The sequence below is a fragment of the Nicotiana sylvestris genome, chromosome 4 (genome assembly GCF_000393655.2).
Source record: "Nicotiana sylvestris chromosome 4, ASM39365v2, whole genome shotgun sequence".
In the NCBI taxonomy this organism is placed as follows: Eukaryota; Viridiplantae; Streptophyta; class Magnoliopsida; order Solanales; family Solanaceae; genus Nicotiana; species Nicotiana sylvestris.
This window is the reverse complement of record NC_091060.1, coordinates 153,026,836-153,047,236: the sequence shown is the minus strand read 5'-3', so window position 1 is coordinate 153,047,236 and position 20,401 is coordinate 153,026,836. Positions and strand designations below refer to the sequence as shown.

Sequence of the window (20,401 nt, the reverse complement as noted above, 5' to 3'; positions counted from 1 at the left end):
ACATTTTTGAAGGAGGGATGGTAAGGGTAATATTGGTATCTCAAACGTAAAGGATTACTAAATTTAGAAATGTATCATTTATTTTTGAACAGATTAAAAATGAAAGTACCTCATTCAATATGAAACAGAGGGAGTACTATATTTGTGTGTTTTCCCTACTGGTTGATTCTACATGGTATCACCTAGTACTTGCCTAAACATGGCAATTACTACCTCTTCGATTATGTTCGAATGAGTTCTATTTCCTGAATCTGGACTATATTTCGTCTACACGCGTTCGATTTTACACTGTGTGAGTCCGATTTTGTTTGGATTCTATTGATTTACACTTTCCCTAAAAAACTAGGGTTTATAGATTTTCTCTCTTAAATTGATTTCAAATCGATTTGCATGTTTCTTTTCCTTATTTGTTGTTGAAATTATTATGTTTCCTTATATGTTTGCTAGATTTTTAACTACTATATAAACCCTTCATTTTTCCTTTTTGAGACAGACTTGAAAATCGATTTTTACTAAAATTTGGGGTTTTTGCTACTCTCTTGCTTGATATTCTGTACTGGCCGGATGAAAGTCAATGCCATTAGCATCTTGTTACTTAACCTGTTCTTGGTGCGAGCACTGCCCTGAGTTCATCGAAGCTCTTGAGAACTTTGACAGATTAGGGATTCCGGGTTTTCTGTGGAAACCTATTCTTTACTGTTTCCTCGCTTAACTGGCGAGTCACTCTACTTTGCAATTTTATTCCTAGGCATCTATGGTTTGTATACATTTACACTCCTGAAATTGGTTAGTTCAATATGTTTTCTAGATTTTTTTTTCTGTTTAATTCTGCTTTCTTTCCTCAACTCTTTAAGTCTCTTTAACCTTTAGTTTCAAGCATGCCTAGACCTGGTTCTATTAAGTTCTGACCAGTCAATGTGTTAGAAATTTTCACTATTTGGGACTCTTATACTTATTATCATATTATGGTGTTTAATTTAATCTTTTGCTATCAATCTTGTTACTTGAATATGCCTTACTCGCATAATTTGTACTTCTTTTAGTCGACTAGTGTAGTGAGTTCACAAGCATGAATATGTACACACACTGTATGGCAAAAGCCTGTTTCCCATCATATGCTGAATTTTTGTTGTGATAGCTTGCCTATCTAGCATGTTTAACCCTCTCCCTGATTCACCAGTAGTTGTAATCTACTTTTCTCATGTCTAAATGCCACCCTTCTACCAAATTAGCATGATTGCCTCATAACATCAGGACCTATACTTAGCATAATCTAGACTTTCTTTAGGTAATTAGTCTACTGTGCCAATGCTAGAATACCTACATGTGCTATTTAACATGAATTTACTTTTCCTGAATCTCTGTGATGTTTGTCTTGCATAATCAATGTATTTTAATCTGTTACAAGACCTTTTTCCCTCAACCGTGATCTTGCTTCCCTGCTAATATGCCCCCTGGTGTGTCTTAATCTCCTGTTCCTTCAGTGATTACCTTGCCTCTCATAATGTGTGCTCCTTATCATTTTTCAATGCAATCCTGCCTCCTGATAAGAGTTAACATGTTTGTTTTATGATACTAAGATGTATACTTAGCATAAATTGGACTTCTTAGGTTTCAACCTGTTAGTGTTAACTTCTGTCAAACCTTGCAAACCTGTTCCTCCCCTAACTCTCTCAATATGTGTTTGTTATGTGTTGTTTTGTTAAATGTTGAAGTTCTCTTGAACAAGTCCTAGGACCTGCTTGATTGTCTATTCTGTATGCTCAACTTGGCTATGTCTACTTTAGGATATGAATGTATCCCTTAACTTTTGTCCGCCCCCCTTACTTGCAACTTATGCTATTCTGAACTCTTTATTCTTAGCCGGCTGAAAGCCAAGGCTACCTAGGTTCTATTGTTGGCCTCCCTAGTGTGAGCACTGCTCGGAGTCCAATTGGGACCCTTGTGAACTCTGACACACTAGGACTTGGTCCTTAGTCACTCCCTCATCTCAAAACTGTTCCTATTCACTCTACTCCCCCATGTTATTTGTTGTGTACCTGAATTGGCTGATTTAAATGGGGCAACACTTTGTGTTGTGGTTGAGTAAATTGACTTTGGACTCTTCTATGGACTCCTGAGTCATGTATTGAATGTGGATCTTTGTTGAAGGCTTGGGTATGTTGTGTAAGAGTTATTGAAGAACCAGATAATGCTGGGTATTTATTTTATTTGGGCTTGCTGTGGGCCTATTATCACTGTTATGTAACATTTGTACTTTTACTCATTATTGGGCCTGTAATAACCTTTTGTATAAACAATTGGGGTGTTAGTAAAAAGGGAATAGGTAGAATTTGATATCTACATGCACAATGGATAGATAACATACCTATAGGACTTGACAATGTGTTTGCTATATGTGTTGTTCGATTACATGAGAACGGTAGAGATCATGATATTAGGAGAATCACACACACACTTGTTTACCATTAATCATGAGTTCAGATGCTATGTCTACTGCCACGTGTTTATAGACTGCATGTCTATAGGAAGTGAGCACTCTGTGTGAATACTTTCAAATGCATTAAAAACCTGTTTATAAGAACAAATGGCAACGAACTTTCTTTCAATTCACTTCAGTTATTCACTAGAAATCATGCCTATTGGATTTGATCACTTCATTCGCTATTATATCGCATTGATCATTAGAAATCTTGTTTATAGGGATAAGTATAAATAAAGCAAGTTCTAATCATCAACTGTTAGATATCCTGTCTATAAGAAATAATTGCTTGTTAATTGGTTAACATTAGACTACTCAAACACTGTTTCTGAGCATCACTGTTAGGAAAATTTGGATAATTCTGGGACTCTTCCCGGTAGATTCTGTTATACCTAATTGTGTAGATCACCTAGGTATCACATATGGGATTGGTAACTTAAAACCATTAATAATTAACATGTAATCCTGCATAATTCCGCCTATAAGCAATATCCTGCATATGAAATTTACCTGCATACTTTGATTGCCTAGAAAGCATGACCATAGGTTTAAGATTCTGGATTCTGCCAATTCCTAATTGATATATGTGTTTGCGTTCACTTGCTGCTTAAGTGTGAAGGTCGATGTGAGCCTTTAATTGCATCTATGTGAAGTCTTTGGATGTTTTGATTGTCGCCTAGATTTTACATTTTTGAGCAACCTAGATAAAGTCTAGAACCATCCACCTAGAGGTCCAAAACCTCCTAGACCATAGGTATGGGATGGGTAATGCACGCATAGGGCACGACTTAGAATTGAATTAGAGCGCTTTTAGGTAAACAACTTTAACATAGTAATCGGGTAGCAGGAGATGATAGTCTGTGCTTGCTGAATAATATGAGTAACATCCCATTTCAAGGGAGTTATGAAATATTATTTATGTTGCACGGAGTGATTATTTAGGCTAAAAAACTTAGGACCTCCCCCCCCCCTCTTTTCTTTCTTTTCTATTAGAATTAAAATAGTTGTACCCATCTGTTCAAAATTTTTTATAATAATATTCTCAAATTTTGTGCGCTCTTTGTTTATTTGACTAATTCATATAATTTATGTTCGGCCGAGACCCACAGTTGTGGACCTCGAGAAGTGCATAATACCTTCTCCTCGAGGCAACTTGAGCCCTTACCCGATCTTTGATGATGGAAACTAGTTGAACCAGAGTCATTTATAAACAGGTGCCCTAACGCACCTTAAAAATCGTTAGGTGATGACTCTTCTCTTTTAATACCTTCCTTAAAAGAGTTGTCACACGTCGAAACCTGATCTCGCGAGAAAAAGGGGTGCGACAGCATGACGACTCTGTTGGGGATTTACACTTAGGCTCTTACCATAACGAACTTGGCTTATTAGTCTTCTTTGATAAGAACGTGCGTCCCTCTTCCGTTTTATTTGCTGCTACATGCACATCCCTCTCCCATTTTCCTTTTATTTGTCTAATTCATTGTTACATGCACCTCCCTCTTCCTTTTTCTTGTTATATGCACATCCTTCTTCTATTTCCCTTTACTTGTTTAAATTCGTTGTAATATATGTAAATACCTTCCCTTCTCCACCCTTCCTTGCTTAAATTTGTTATAACATGCATATCTCTTTCCTATTCACCTTTATCTGCTCTAAACTACTCTTCATTTGTTTAAAGATTGCTACGACATGTCTATCCCACCCTTACTCCCTTGTTTGCTTTATTACATTCCCTATATTCCACGAACTAACCTTTTCTTTTGTCTTTCTTTTTACGTCTTTTATGTTTTATCTTAATACTCCATTTGTTGCTTTCACAAATTTATTATGCAAATACTTGGGAACGTGTTATTATCTTTGCATAAAGCATGCTTCACATCATATTTCACTCGTGCCCGATTAATAACATAGCGGCGCTTGATAAGTGTTCGCGCTCTTTCAAAAAACCCTTTTAAATTGGAAAGACTTATTTGCGGTAAACTAGTCGATCAGCGGTGCAGTCTACGGTTCCATGCCTTTCCCTCTCAAGTTGTCTACTTGAGAGTACCAGTCTAGACCCTTCTAGAAACCTCACTCCAATATTAACTGTGCATGTATCTTGTCAAACCTAGTATGGGTTAGAACGTTGTTCACGTGATAATCCACTAAGATAAGCCTTGTCCAAAGTCCGACGGGATTTTCATAATCCCAATAGAAAGGCAACTCCCAAGGCGCCCACTCCTAAAAGACCTACTACTAGGTTGCAAAAGAGAGAAGCTCTTGAATCACTTCTTAAGAAAAACAAAGAAGAAAAAAAGAAGAGGAAGTTGGTCAAGGGTGGAAAGGCAGTGAATGAGGAAGTAGTGCCTCCAACACTTATTATTGATATTGATGACGGGGTGAATGAGAAACCTGGTTCATTAGTTCGTACGCCCTCCAAGAAACCTATAGTTCCAAAACCCATGAAGGAGTCATCTGTGAGTGTGATGGATGTTAGCAGCATTGAGGTGAAAATTTCTGATGAGAAAGTGGCTGAAGAGTCTGCTGAGCAGGTGTCTGAGGTATCAGTGTCTGAGAAGAATGTGTCTGAGAAAGTATCTGAGAAATCTGCTGAGAAAAGAAAAAGTGTAAGAAAATCAATAAAAAGGAAGGTTGGCGCCAGTGAGGAACCTGGTTCCTCAAAGAAGGCCAAGGTTGGTGTGACCAAAGATGTTGGAAGGGAAAATGCTACAAGGGTAAGTCGTGGTTTTTAATCCTGTGTCTATTGTGTCTTTTACTTACTGCCCTGTGTGTGCATTCGGTGGGAACTAATAAAGAACCTAGTTCTCTATATAGTTTGGTGAACTCTTAGTTCTTATCAGTTTCTTCTAGATCCTTTGTATCCTATTCATAATTGAAATATATAATTGAAATATGTCCTATCCACAATTATTAGAACAGTTGATTGGTCTTTATTGCTATAGTAAGTACGATGAGGAACTAGCGAAGGTAGTTTTGTCGCTACAACAACATTACAAGTGAGTCGTTGGAATTAAAATGGATGAGAAAAAAATAATTAAGAAAGTGATTACTCTTAAAAAGTTACACCGACCTCAAAAGCATGCCAACGAAAATTGAACAAGCGAATTACAATTGTGCTTTTAATTGGCCAAAATAGAAGAATTTGTTGAGTCTTGTAAACCCTACTATTGGCATGTCGTAGCTGATCCAATCTAATTTGTTAGTCATGAGAGCAAAGGGTAGAGGTGAAAGCACTGTGCGAGAGCGCAAGTTTCATTTCGAGCTTTTCGGGTTTACGGACTTAAGATCTCAAGCATATGAAAGGTTACTGCTGGTGCACGACTATGAAGGACTTGTTGTTTGTGGTATCTTCCCACTGTATTTGTAAATAATAATTCTGGAGAAAAGAAAGTTAGCGTATAAATGTAAATATAAATGAAACAGTAATTAATTCGAGCCCAATGAATTCACAGAGTTTCCTTAAGGAATTTAATCCCCTCCTAGTACCCAAGGTTATGGATTATTTCCTCCCAGGATAGAACGAATTACACACTGGTGTAGCGGTACTTCAAACCCCAGTATTTCAGCGAACACAAAGTTCGGCTGCAAATCACACTTACGATTGCTTTGTTTGTAGTTTAAAACAATGCACAACAAAGGAGGAGAACTCAGAAGTCGAATGGAAATTCTGAGAGGAAGCTATGCAATTTATAGCCGATGTTGAGTTCTTACCGAAGAGGATATCAATGACAGCCAAGCTCTCAAATTCGTTTCTGCCTGTACCTTCACCTAACATCTCTTATTCTGTTTTTCTGTTTTTTTGTTGTGTGTCCTTGCTCTAACAGTTACTGCACATATTTATAGTACAGTCAACTATTAAGAGAATGACCAGCCACCATTCATGGTGGAGCAATCACTAGGCTGTTATGGAGGAAGCACTTGACATGGTGGAAGGAGCACTTGCTCATGGAGCACTAGGCCGCCAATGGACAATGGAGCATGCACTTGGCCAAACTGGTGGGACACTTGGATTCTATCCACGGATTGAAAAATATCCGTTACAAATACGGATAATATTACGTTAATATTCACTATTAACAATTAAATTTGGTCCAAAAAATTAATCAATCAATCGATCATTTGACCAAATCCAAATCCAAATCCGAAGCCGAAGCCGTAGACGACGACGACGGCGCGAGGCTTGCCTTCTTCTTAACTCTTTAAAAGCTATAAGAAGAGCAATTGTATATATACCCACCAAAATCCTTTTCCTCTTCCAATATGGGACAATGTTTCAAGAGAGGGAAACTTAAAATTTTACTCAAAAATTTCATTTTCCCATTCACCCTCTTTTAAGACTTTTCCATCTTAAAATCCTCAACAATCCCCCACATGAATGGGGAATGACTATATCACAGAAGTATGCATGAAAAACTTGTGTGATTTGCAAGCAATGATTAATTGCATCTGGATAAGTAGGTTTCCCTTTGAACTTTCCGTAGTGAACTTATGTCCGATATACTTGGTCAATCGGTAGATTTGATATCTTTGAACCGTCGAACTTTAGTGTATACCTAGACAACCATAAGTCACACAATCAACCCTTAACCGTCTTTGGTTCTCATTGTTGTGTTCGTTTCAGCCATGAACACCGCCTGGTTTCATAAGTGCGTAGAGAATTGGCCTTGCAAAATTCTCCTTGAAGCGACTAACACTTCACACTTACATAGGTGATTCCTAAATGTGTCATCCCGTAGATACACTATTTTATACACCCCGTATCAAATTTAGAAATCATTAAAAAGCCTTAATGCTTTTTCCTTGGTACTGAACATTGTCTCATTATGAGAATGGACCAAAATATTTGTTGACAATGTTGAACCGTCATTAGTGACTTTGTTTGATCTCCTTGAACCTAGATCTTGGGATCTCCAGTCTTCTAGGTAGAGTTACTGCCACAATGACTTGTTCTCGGCCATAGTCTCATTCCCCTCGATGATTTCTCAACTATCTCTCTAGTTAAGCCTTTTGTAAGTGGATCCGACACATTATCACTTAACTTTACATAGTCAATCGTGATAATTCCTATAGAGAGTAGTTGCCTAACGGTTTTATGTCTTCGTCGTATATGACGAGATTTACCGTTATACATAACGCTCCCAGCCTTCCAATTGCCTCTTGGCTATCACAATGTATGCATATTGGTGCCAACGGTTTGGGCCAAAATGGAATGTCTTCCAAGAAATTCCGGAGCCATTCAGCTTCTTCACCGGCTTTATCTAAGGATATTAACTCAGCCTCCATTGTAGAGCGGGCAATACAAGTTTGTTTGTACGACTTCCAAGATACCGCTCCTCCACCAATAGTGAATACATATCCACTTGTGGACTTCGAATCAGTTGAACCGGTGATCCAATTTGCATCACAATATCCTTCAATCACTGCATGATATTTATTGTAGTGCAAATCAACGTTTTGGGTATGTTCTAAATATTCCAAAACTCGTTTCATTGCCATCCAATGAGATTGACCTGGATTGCTCGTGTATCGACTCAGTTTACTTATAGCACAAGCTATATCTAGTCGTGTACAATTCATGATATACATTAAGCATCCCAACACATGAGTATAATCCAATTGCGATATGCTTTGGCCTTTGTTCTTTGCTAATGCAAGATTCACGTCAATTGGAGTCTTTGCAACTTTGAACCCTAAGTGCTTGAATTTTTCAAGTACTGTCTTAATATAATGAGATTATGACAATGCCAGACCTTGAGGAGTCTTTTGGATCTTATTCCCCAGAATTAAATCTGTAACTCCCAAGTCCTTCATATCAGACTTGCTAGTTAGCATACACTTAGTCGCATTTATGTTGGCAATGTCATTACTCATTATCAGCATATCATCCACATATAGGCAAACAATGACTATGTGATTTGGAACTTTTTTAATGTACACACATTTATCACATTCATTTATCTTAAAACCATTTAACAACATTGTTTGGTCAAATTTCGCATGCCATTGTTTGGGTGCTTGTTTTAGTCCGTAGAGGGACTTAACAAGTCTACATACCTTCTTTTCTTTACCTGGAACCACAAACCCTTCAGGTTGTTCCATGTAGATTTCTTCCTCCAATTCTCCATTTAAGAAGGTTGTCTTTACATCCATTTGATGAATTTTAAGACCATAAACTGCAGTTATAGCTACTAGCATTCGTATGGACGTAATTCTCGTCACTGGAGAATATGTATCAAAGTAGTCAAGACCTTCTCGTTGTCTATACCCCTTTGACAACAAGTCTTGCCTTGAATTTATCAATAGTGCCATCATCTTTCATTTTTCTCTTAAAAATCCATTTAGAACCCAAAGGTTTATTTCCAGGAGGAAGATCAACCAATTCTCATGTATGGTTGTTCAATATGGATTCTATTTCACTATTGACTGCCTCTTTCCAGAACAATGATTCCGAAGAAGACATAGCTTCTTTAAATGTTCGAGGCTCATTTTCTAATAAGAAAGTCACAAATTCAGGTCCAAACGAAGTAGACGTTCTTTGACATTTACTACGTCTTGGATCCCCCTGATTAAATGTACTTTATTTTGTTTATTCCCGAGGTCGTTTAGATCCTTCACCAATCGACTCGCATTCCTTTTTATACGGATATATATTTTCAAAGAACTCAGCATTATCTGATTCTATGAATGTCGGGATTTTCTGATTTATGAACCAGAAATCGATATGCTTTACTATTGGTCGCATATCCTATGAAAACACAATCAATTGTTTTCGGTCCTATTTTTACCCTTTTGGGTTTAGGAACTTGCACTTTTGCCAAACACCCCCACACTTTCAAATAATTCAAGTTGGGTTTCCTTCCTTTCCATTTTTCATATGGAATGGATTGTGTTTTGCTATGGGGTACTCGATTTAGTATCCGGTTAGCCGTAAGAACGGCTTCCCCCCCCCCCACAAGTTTGGTGGCAAACCAGAATTTATCAACAATACGTTCATCATCTCCTTTAATGAACGATTCTTTTTTCCGCAATCCCATCGGATTGGGGCGTGTAAGGGGTTGTTGTTTGATAAATAATTCCATATTCTAGACATATTTCTTCAAAATGAGATTCATATTCACCACCCCTATCACTTCTTATCATTTTGATTTTCTTGTTAAGTTGTGTTTCAACTTCATTTTTGTATTGCCTGAATGCGTCTATTGCTTCATCTTTACTATTAAGTAAGTAGACATAGCAATATCGAGTACTATCGTCAATAAAAGTTATGAAATACTTCTTTCCACCGCGGGATGGTATTAACTTCATGTCATAAATATCTGTGTGAATTAAGTCTAAAGGAATTGAATTCCTTTCAACCGACTTATAGGGATGTTTAACATACTTAGATTCCACACATATTTGACATTTTAATTTTTCGCATTCAAACTTAGGCAATACTTCCAAGTTAATCATTTTTTGCAAGGTTTTATAATTGACATGACCCAAACGTACATGCCATAAATCCTTTGACTCAAGTAAGTAAGAAGAAGCTGAAGTTTTATTATTAATTTCGATTACTATTACATTCAGTTTGAAAAGTCCCTCTGTAAGGTAACCTTTTCCTACAAACATTTCATTTTTACTTATCACCACCTTGTCGGATACAAAAACGCACTTGAAACCGTGCTTTAAAAGAAGTCCAGTAGAGACTAAGTCCTTCCTAGTTTCGGGAACATGAATGACGTTGTTCAAAGTCATGACCTTGCCAGAAGTCATCTTGAGAAATATCTTCCCATATCCTTCAATTTTTGCTATAGCAGCATTTCCCATAGAAAGCGTCTCTTCGGGTCCAACAGAAGCATATGTAGAAAATGCTTCCCTCACTACACAAACATAGCGAGTGGCTCCAGAATCAATCCACCACTCCTTAGGATTTCCTACCAGGTTGCATTCAGAAAGCATAGCACACAAGTCATCAATATCTTCGTGCTTTTCAATCATGTTTGCTTGACCCTTCTTCTTGTCTTTCTTTGGAGCACGACACTCTACAGATCTGTGTCCAGCTTTTCCACAGTTGTAGCAATTTTCATTGAACCGCTTCTTGCTTGGGTTATTTCTTGGCCCAGAAGCCTGCTTCCTCTTTCTCTTAATTTGAGAAGTAGCCTCAACAATATTTGCTCCCATTATTGTTGAGTTTCCACGACCTTTCTTTTCAGCTGCTTTGTTGTCCTCTTCGATTCTCAACCGAACAATGAGATCTTCAAGGGACATCTCCTTTCATTTGTGTTTCAAGTAGTTCTTGAAATCCTTCCACAAAGGAGGCAGCTTCTCAATAATTGCTGCAACTTGGAATGCTTCATTGATGAAAAGACCTTCAATGAAAATTCCGTTAGTAAAAATACTGAAATGTTTACTTTCAACATCAGTATTCATTTTATATATATCTTCAGCAAGTAGATCATGAATAATCACTTGCAATTCCTGGACTTGGGTAATAACAGACTTGCTATCTACCATTTTGTAGTCCAAAAATTTTGCGGCAACGAATTTCTTCATCCCGGCATCTTTGCTTTTGTATTTATTTTCAAGCGCAGTCCACAGTTCTTTTGATGTCTCCACATTACTGTAGACGTTATATAGATTATCCTCCAGTCCGCTAAGAATATAATTCTTGCACAAGAAGTCAGAATGCTTCCACGCCTCAATCACGAGAAATCGTTCATTCTTTGGAGTTTCATCGGGCAGATCAGGAACATCTTCCTTGATGAACTTCTATAGACATAACGTAGTCAAGTAGAAGAACATCTTCTGCTGCCAGCGCTTGAAATCAATCCCGAAAAATTTTCTGAGTTTTTTTGCCGGTGCCAATGCCGGTGTTCGGCTTTTCGATGTATTGGCAGTCATCATCGGAACAGCTCGGTTTCTGTTGTCATTTGCCATTTTTTTTTCTGAAAAAGAATGGCACAAACAAACGTTTAAACTTGGAGAAAAAAAATCACGTAGATTTTAATCTCCAACAAACCGCCACTAAGGCTTTAAAACTGGAGTAAAAATCACATAGATTTTAATCTCCAATAAAACGCCACAAAGGCTTTAATCTCCAAAATGGGAGTAGACGAAACCACAAAGGTTTTAGTCTTCAGACCTGTAAGTTCTCCAACAAATACAAAAAGAAATTAAATTCCTTAAGCATGTTGGTTGTGGTATCTTCTTACTGTATTTGTAAATAATAATTTTGGAGAAAATAAAGTTAGCATATAAACTTAAATATAAACGAAATAGTAATTAATTCGAGCCCACTGAATTCACAGTATTTTCTTAAGGAATTTAATCCCCTCCTAGTACCCAAAGTTATGGATTATTTCCTCCCAGGATAGAACGAATTACACACTGGTGTAGCGGTACTTCAAACCCTAGTGTTTCAGCGAACACAAAATTCGGCATCAAATCACACTTACGGTTGCTTTGTTTGTAGTTTAAAACAATGCACAACAAAGGAGGAGAACTCGGAAGTCGAATGGAAATTCTGAGAGGAAGGTATGCAATTTATAGCCGATGTTGAGTTCTTACTGAAGAGGATATCAACGACAGCCAAGCTCTCAAATTCGTTTTTGCATGTGCCTTCTCCTAATAGCTCTTACTCTGTTTTTCTGTTTCTGTGTTGTGTGTCCTTGCTTTAACAGCTACTGCACATATTTATAGTACAGTCAGCTATTAAGAGAATGACCAGCCACCACTCATGGTGGAGCAATCACTAAGCTGTTATGGAGGAAGCACTTGACATGGTGGAAGGAGCACTTGCTCATGGAGCACTAGGCTGCCAATGGACAATGGAGCATGTACTTGGCCGAACTGGTGGGACACTTGGATTCTATCCACGGATTGGAAAACATCCGTTACAAATACAGATAATATTACGTTAATATTCACTATTAATAAATAAATTTGGTCCAAAAAATTAATCAATCAGTCGATCATTTGACCAAATCCAAATCCAAATCCGAAGCTGAAGCCGAAGCCGAAGCCGTAGCCGTAGCCATAGCCGAAGCCGAGCCGAGCGAGCGAGCGAAGATGACGGCACGAGGCTTGCCTTCTTCTTAACTCTTTAAGAGCTACAAGAAGAGCAATTGTATATATACCCACCAAAATCTTTTTCCTCTTCCAATATGGGACAATGTTTCAAGAGAGGGAAACTTAAAATTTCACTCAAAAATATCATTTTCCCTCCATTTCCCATTCACCCTCTTTTTAAGACTTTTCCATCTTAAAATCCTCAACGGGACTATTGATCACAGTGACAACTCTATGATATCATGCATACAAAAATTAAGTGGATAAAAAGTGTGAGGATAAATAAAGGGGACAAATCACTTAGGGATAAATAAGAAGCATAACAAGATCAAGTGAAATAAAGAGACGAGAGAGAATAACAAGAAGGCATTAAAGTGACCGCAACGACTAGTGAATAAATAAGACGGCATCAATTTTCTTCTTATTTTTCTTTCTACCTGTTTACCTTGAAAATATGAGTAACAATTAAATTTGATTTGTGGTTTTAAAGATGTGTAATTTAGTTCAATACCAATTAATAATCAAGAAATATGAAGTAGAAATGAAAGAAATAAGTGAATCAAATCAATGTTACTCAGCAGCGGTGACCTCGAGCTTAGTGACCTCGAGGTGGCTTAGAATAATAAGAACAATTAAGCAAGAAAAGTAAAATAAGAACAATAGAGCTAGAGGATAATTCTGATGAGCAGTTTGCAAAAAGTAGAGAGTATATTCTTTTCTCAATGATTAGATGATCTTACAAAATGAATGGGGTCCTCTTTGTATAATGGGGGAACACAAAATAAGGTATATTTCTATTTACAATAAGGAGTATTCTTAATATAACTGTCTAACCGCCTAGTACAGAATCGTACAATCCTATTCCGGGATTTGCGCCAAGATCTTGAGGACGTAGCATGAATCTAGCACATTCTGTTACAAATCCACAATGGTACTATTTCGGGGTCAAGCATACTCGGCTTCGATATTTCTCGTACTCCCATCTTCGGGCATTACATTCTATCTCCGAGCTCGAGTCTGGTCCATCGGGCTCGAACTCGACCTCACCCTCGAGCTTATAAATCGGGTAGCCCTGATTTCTACCATATACAGATAGTCCCCGTGTTTCTTAGAGTGTAGCGATAAGAAACGAATTGAGTCCTTGATTTTTACCCCAATTTTCCATGACATCATCACCGTGACGCAAGCAACTAAAACAAAAGATTAGAAGCTGGCTTTTCCCGAGGAAAACATCGAGAACCTTTAGCGAGTCTGGCGGCGGGGAAGATTCTGAGGGTGAAGACACTTATGCCAACAAGGATCGTGTAGCTTAGGTTTCGTGCTCTTAGTAATTTTTTGCTTTTGAGGTTGATAGGTCCTTGCGAGTAACTCTCAATCGTGACCTATAACTTCTTGTAAAGAGGTTTATACAAAGCCCCCTTTTTCCTTCCATGGCTTCCGAATATGTTACCCTTTTGATCGGGTCAAAGCGCTTTAACATAAAACTCCCTTTGAATGTCCAAAGTTTGAGATGGTAATGACAGACAATAAGTTCTGCCCTCGAACGTCTCTGATCAATCGTCCCTGAGTGACCTTTCGAACTTAAACTTATGTAGCTCTTAGGCTCAATAGTCGATGAGGTAAGGTAGCCCTTGGGCTTGATAGTTGAGCAAGTACACGCTCGAACATGAAATGAAAATAGCCCTTAGGCCTTACGGCCAGGTGAGGATTTGCTCGAACTCGAAGTAAAGTTAGCCCATAGGCTATATGGATAATCCCCGAGTAAGGGTTTGCTCGAACTCGGGTTAAGATAGCCCTTGGGCTTTTATGATCGAGTGAGGACTTACTCGAACTCGAAATATAGTTAGCCCTTAGGCTTCATAGATAGTTCCCAAGTGAGAATTTCCTCAAACTCGGGTAGCCCTTGGGCGTAGTAGTCGAGTGAGTACTTGCTCGAAGTCGAGATAGCCCTTAGGCTTTATAGTCGAGTGAGGATTTGCTCGAACTCGAAGTAAAGTTAGACCTTAGGCTTTTTTACATTAGCCCTTAGGCTCTTTTATATTGGCCCTTGGGCTCTTTTAGATCGGCTCTTAGGCTCTTTAAGTCGGGCCAATTCGGCACCAAAGACGACTATAATTTTTCCCTCTTTTTGGCTAAAAGACTTAGTGAAATTTCTTTATGCCTTAGCATGTGTTTTTTGTACCCGTTGGGTTTTTCAAAGGTTCAATCAACCAAAACCCGTTCGTGTTAATTCCTCTTGAGGCTTTTTCGAAGGTTGATGTTATCGAGGCCTTTAAATTATTCGAGGGTTGATTCTATCGAAGCCTTTTTTGCTTTTGCCGAGGGTAGCCGAGTTTGACCAGTTTTTATAAGTATTTGAAGGCCTTTAATTTATGGCGGAAGTTGAACGTCTCCGAGCCGCATTATTTCGATCGTAGCCTTTTACTTAACCGTAGTCTTTAATATGGCCGTATCCTTTTAACATGGCAGTAGCCTTCAGGTATGTCTCTTGGACTTGTTTCTCGATAGCCTCTCGAACTTATCCGAAAAGTTAGTCCCCGAGTATGATGACCTTGGCCTGTATATCAGAGGGATGCCTCTTTGAGGTCTTATAGTTTCGAACTTGGATAGCTCGAGTGGGTAGTCCCCGAGTGTTCGAGGTATGCTCGCACTTGGGTTAAGATAGCTCGTGGGCTTTTATGATCGAGTGAGGATTTGCTCAAACTCGAAGTAAAGTTAGCCCTTAGGCTTCGCAGATAGTCCCCAAATGAGAGTTTCTCAAACTCGGGGTAAGATAGCCCTTGGGCTTTTTTATTCATTACGGATTTCAGATGCCCCTGATCCGCGTTAACTTGGATGTAGCCTTTTCAGTTCAGAACTTGCCCTTTGGTCTTATCTTCCATTTCACTTCGAGCTTGACCGAAGAGTCAGTCCCCGAGTGGGTGGCCGTGGCCCGTAAAATCGAGGATCACCTTTAAGGTCTTATGGTATCGAAATGTTGGCAGTTTGAACTTCCATTGTGATCGGCCCTTAAGCCTGTTTACACAGTAAATCAAGAGTATGAAATAGAAATTTTTTCTAGAAGCATGAGGTATCGGCAAGGAAAAATACTTCTCTCAACGTACGATTATACATGCGTACATATTTGACGTTGGGGCTCGAGTAACCTATATGGGCACGACTCATCTGACCGTTTGACCCTTACAACATTTTCCTATTGAGGACCCGTTCCATGGAGTAATTTCCTTGCAACAAAGTGGACATTTGAGGGTAATGCCTCCCAGTTCTCGAGGCTTATCTCAGGGAACCTCAGATACCTTTAAACTGCCCTAAGGCAGCACGAACAATGGTTGCCTCATTAAAAACCTTGTCGAAAAAACCTATTTGGGGCAAAAACCGGTCCAAGGGAAAAAGAGTGCAACGTGTGCCTTAAGATTCAAATCTTCGTGTCGATCCTTGTCGATAGCCTGCAAGTGTTAGTCGAAAAAATAGAGAGAATCGGAATGGGGTCGTACCTTTATTCGGATTTTGGATATTTAATGTGAACATGCCCTCGTGAATTTTGACCTCGACCATTTCTCCTCTCACTTTGTGTGAAGCCCAGACCCACTGCCTCTATGGTCTCCATTGTACAGTTGATATTGATCTCTATTCGACCTCGGCTCTTGATCGACATCTCCTTTGATTCTACCTATAGGCCTGCTAGAATAAACGGCCCCCGAAGGAGTCCCTAGTTGATCTTCTTCGATTCTAATCTTCGACTGGTACCGATTATATACGTTAGCCTAAGTGATAGTCGGGTACTCGAGCAAACTTTGCTTCAATTGATGTGAAGCTATAGAACTCCGAATGTTGAGACCTTGAGCAAAAGCTTGAACGGCCAGTCATCGGTGACCGGAGGAAAATCCATTCTCTCGGCTTGGAACCAAGATACGAATTCCCTGAGTATCTCGTTTTCTTTCTGCCTTACCTTGAAAAGGTTCGACTTCCTCGTTGCAATTTTGATGGCTCCGGCGTGTGCTTTTACAAAAGAATCTGCAAGCATAGCAAACGAATCAATAGAATTAGGGGGTAAGTTGTGATACCATATTAAGGCACATTGGGACAGAGTCTCCCCGAACTTCTTCAGCAGTACGAATTCAATTTCATCATCTTCCAAATCGTTTCCTTTGATGGCGCATGTATACGAGGTGACGTGTTCATTTGGATCGGTCGTTCCGTTATACTGGGGAATCTCGGGCATATGGAACTTCTTGGGAATTGGCTTCGGAGCCTCACTAGAGGGAAAGGGTATTTGTATGAACTTTTTAGAGTCTAGTCCTTCTAAGATCGGGGGTGCCCCCGGTATTTGATCAATACGGGAGTTATAAGCCTCCACTTTTTTGTGATTATCCTCGATCTTCTTCTCTTCGGACTCGATTCTCTTGGTGAGTCCCTCGATCATCCTCATAATTACGGGGTCAGTCCCCGAGCCACTTTCATCGGGCCTTTCTAGTGCTGGTTCAGTACACCGAGTGTTTACTGGTTCGGCTGTATTTGGAGTTTTGTTCTGACTTTGAAGTTGAGTGATGAAGATTTGCTGAGCTTGCAACATCTCGAATATCACTTGGAGGCTGATTCCTCCGTCTCCCATTCCTTATGTTTTTTGGCCACCAGATCAGGCTTCCCTGCGTACATTCTCTTCAGGGTCTGTGCCTAAATCAACGTTTAGAGCAATATGTGAACTAACATCAACTGGTTCTATATTTGGTACCTTCCCTGGGTTTATCGGTGGTACACCGACCCCTACATTGTTGTTTTCTCCAAGACCTTCGTTGTCATGAATAGGTGCGTTTTGTGAGCTAGACATGTTTCAGCCTGTAAATCAAAAATTCTTGACAAGAAAAAGTGTAAAAATAACGTGTGTAATGAGAATCAGTAAAGAAATAATCACTATTATCTTTAGCCCCACAGTGAGCGCCAAACTGTTTACCTCGAAAATATAAGTAAGAATTAAATTTGATTTCTGGTTTTAAAGATATGTGATTTGGTTCAATACCAATTAATAATCAAGAAATATGAAGTAGAAGAACTGTAGGTCAAGTAAAGAAGAACCAGTAATATAAAAACATGTGGCAAAGGTGGGGTCGAAAAATTAATTCTTATTATTTAAAAATCAAAAAATGGAATTGTTAGTCGACAATAACATAAATAGACCAAAAGTATAACGTTAGTGGCATAAATAGGCCAAAAGTATAACGTTAGTGGCATGAATAGGGCGACCTTTTAACGGATGGCATAGATAGGCCATTTATGTTAATTGATTGGCATTTTTAGGTCTTTTCAGAATAATCAATACGTGAGTGCCAAAGCATGTTTCTTTTCAATATTACTCCTATAATTAGATGAAATCTTTGGGATAAGATTGAAAATCAAATTAAAGGAGAATTGAGCAAACAAAAATTCAAGTCAACTAAAAAATTGGGATGTGTAATTAATCCAATCTTATAGGGCCAAACATAACAATGCAAGTCAGCAATCTCCTCTTTTCCAGCATCCTTAAAAAGCAGATCCCCGCCATTTTTGGTTCCCCAAAAGTCTATATAACCTTTTCCATAAGACTAGGAAAAACCACAAAACAGAACCTTCTGAATTAAGAAAAAAAATGGGTATCGCCAAGCTAGCCAAACGCAGCATAGTTCATCAGTCAAAGTTTCGATTCTCTTCCAATCCCATTTCTGGGTCTCAATTTGCTTCTCACTATCAACAATGCAGAGCTTACTCTGCTCGATCAATGAACACTGCTGCAACTAAAGTCCCTAAACCTCATTTTCTTTCATTTCCAACTTTTCTTCGCAAATCTTCTGAATGTGCAAATACCAAGATGGGATTCTTGGCTTGGTATTTGGGAGCTCTTGAGTCTCGTCCAATCATCACCAAATCTATTTCTTCTGCTATTATATATGCTGCTGCCGATGTTACTTCTCAGGTACTCTCGTTTTCCTCAATTCTGTGATTTTTTTTTTTTAAATTTGTGTTTGGCATGTAACAGGTTCAAATAGAGCGGAATTAATATAGCTAGATGAATAGATGATCATACCCGGTCAGAGATGTATTCGATATTTAAATTTGATAGGTTGAATATTTATGTTCTCACCGGTCACCATTGAAGCGTGCCTTTGCACTTTTACAATCATGGGTTTAGAAGTTAATATTTGTTGAAGGTTTTGTAATTTTCACATAGTAAATATTATGCGTACTGTCAAAAATACTAGGTTCAGTTAATATTTGAAACTATACAGTACATCCATCTCTGTAACCGATCCTAACAAGTTCAGAATTGTGTCATAGTCGTAGTTGTTATTTATGATTTTACTGCTTTGATCTGATCGGAAATTTGAAAATTTGAGTAAAGTTTGAATCTTTTTTGGTGGTATAATGATGGGATTTATATTGGTCAGGTGATTACAATGTCGCCTTCGGATTCTCTAGATATAGTAAGGACTCTACGTATGGCTGGTTTTGGATTGATCATCTTAGGAACAGCACAACATCTGTGGTTTAACTATATGGGGAGGGTATTACCAAAGAGAGATGTAGTTTCTACCTTGAAGAAATTGTTGATCGGACAGTTTGCTTATGGGCCTCTCATTAATTCTGCTTTCTTCTCTTTCAATGCCGCACTACAAGGTACACATTTGTTTCGTTTGGTTTCTGTATAATTCTTACTCTTCTAATAGTTATCCAATTATGTTATTTTCTTGATTAGTGTATGATACTGTGAACCACTGCATATGTAATGCAGCGATAGAACTCAGTACCACAAAAGATGGTTGTCGTTTCTTTTTGACAATTCTTTGAATCTTTTTTTTTTGTTGGTAATGTTCAGGTGAGAATGGAGAAGAAATCGCTGCAAGGTTGAAGCGCGACCTGCTCCCGACAATGATTAAGGGACTTATGTACTGGCCAATGTGTGATTTCTTGACATATAAAGTAATCCCTGTCCATTTGCAGGTATTCACATTTCATAGATAGTCTTGCTTCATTAGAAAAATGCTCACTTCAACTCCTTGTATATCAGTCTAATATTTTGGTAATGTTCTTTGGCAGCCCTTGATTAATAGTTCATTTTCCTATGCGTGGACTATATATTTGACGTACGTTGCAAGTTTGAAGAAAGCTGCTTCTGATTAATTTGCACGCCCTGCTCTGGATGTTTCAATATATTTCCAAGGATAGAATCAAAAGAAAAAGAAAATTACATCAATCAGCTGAGAGATTAACAATGCCGGACATTTTACAAGCTACCTCGCCAAAGTTTACCATTTAGATTAGATGGTAGCTCTTCCTAATGGGACATTTCTGTGATCAAGATGTCACAATTCAAGGTGTAGTGCATGATATTGATATTTCAGGCTTTTACAGCTCATGTGAGGAAAAAGTTATATAAAAAATATATTTAAGAATCACATTGATTTTTATTTGTTGAGTTTTTATCAATATTGTCCCTTATCTTTGAGAGTAGGTATATTTTAGTCCCTCAAATATAACCCTGAGCATATTTAGTCCCTTAAGGGGTCGTTTGGTTGGAATAGGGCTTATCCCGGTATATATGCCGGTTTAAGTTATGTTGGGATAAGTTATGCTGGGATTAGTTATGTTGGGATTGTTGTTTATTCACTGTTTGGTATGTTGTATTAAGAATGACAATCGTATAATTTCTAAGAAGAAGGTATAAGTTATACCGGTGCTAATTACCCCACCCTCTGTAAGGTATAAGTTATCCCGATGTTAAAATTAACACCGGGATAACTTATACCTGGTTTGCTAACCAAATAGAATATTAAGGTGGTATTAAATTTTTATACCACCCCTATACCTTCTTATACCTCATACCAAACGATCCCCAAG

General features: G+C 38.3%; 1 protein-coding gene across 1 annotated transcript; it reads left to right on the top strand.

Annotated features, from left to right (window-relative positions):
- Nucleotides 1-18,144: 18,144 nt before the first annotated feature.
- LOC104223649 (protein SYM1-like) lies at nt 18,145-20,181 on the top strand. The gene is made up of 4 exons (XM_009775123.2): nt 18,145-18,479; nt 18,952-19,180; nt 19,380-19,504; nt 19,601-20,181. Exons 1-4 carry the CDS (start codon nt 18,156-18,158, stop codon nt 19,682-19,684), a joined length of 762 nt encoding a protein of 253 aa, XP_009773425.1. The 5' UTR covers nt 18,145-18,155; the 3' UTR covers nt 19,685-20,181.
- Nucleotides 20,182-20,401: the final 220 nt, after the last annotated feature.

Coding starts and splice junctions, on each gene's coding strand:
- LOC104223649 (XM_009775123.2), top strand. CDS start 18,156: ATGGGTATCGCCAAGCTAGCCAAACGCAGCATAGTTCATCAGTCAAAG. Junction 18,480..18,951: donor CTGCCGATGTTACTTCTCAG/GTACTCTCGTTT, acceptor TATATTGGTCAG/GTGATTACAATGTCGCCTTC. Junction 19,181..19,379: donor TTTCAATGCCGCACTACAAG/GTACACATTTGT, acceptor GGTAATGTTCAG/GTGAGAATGGAGAAGAAATC.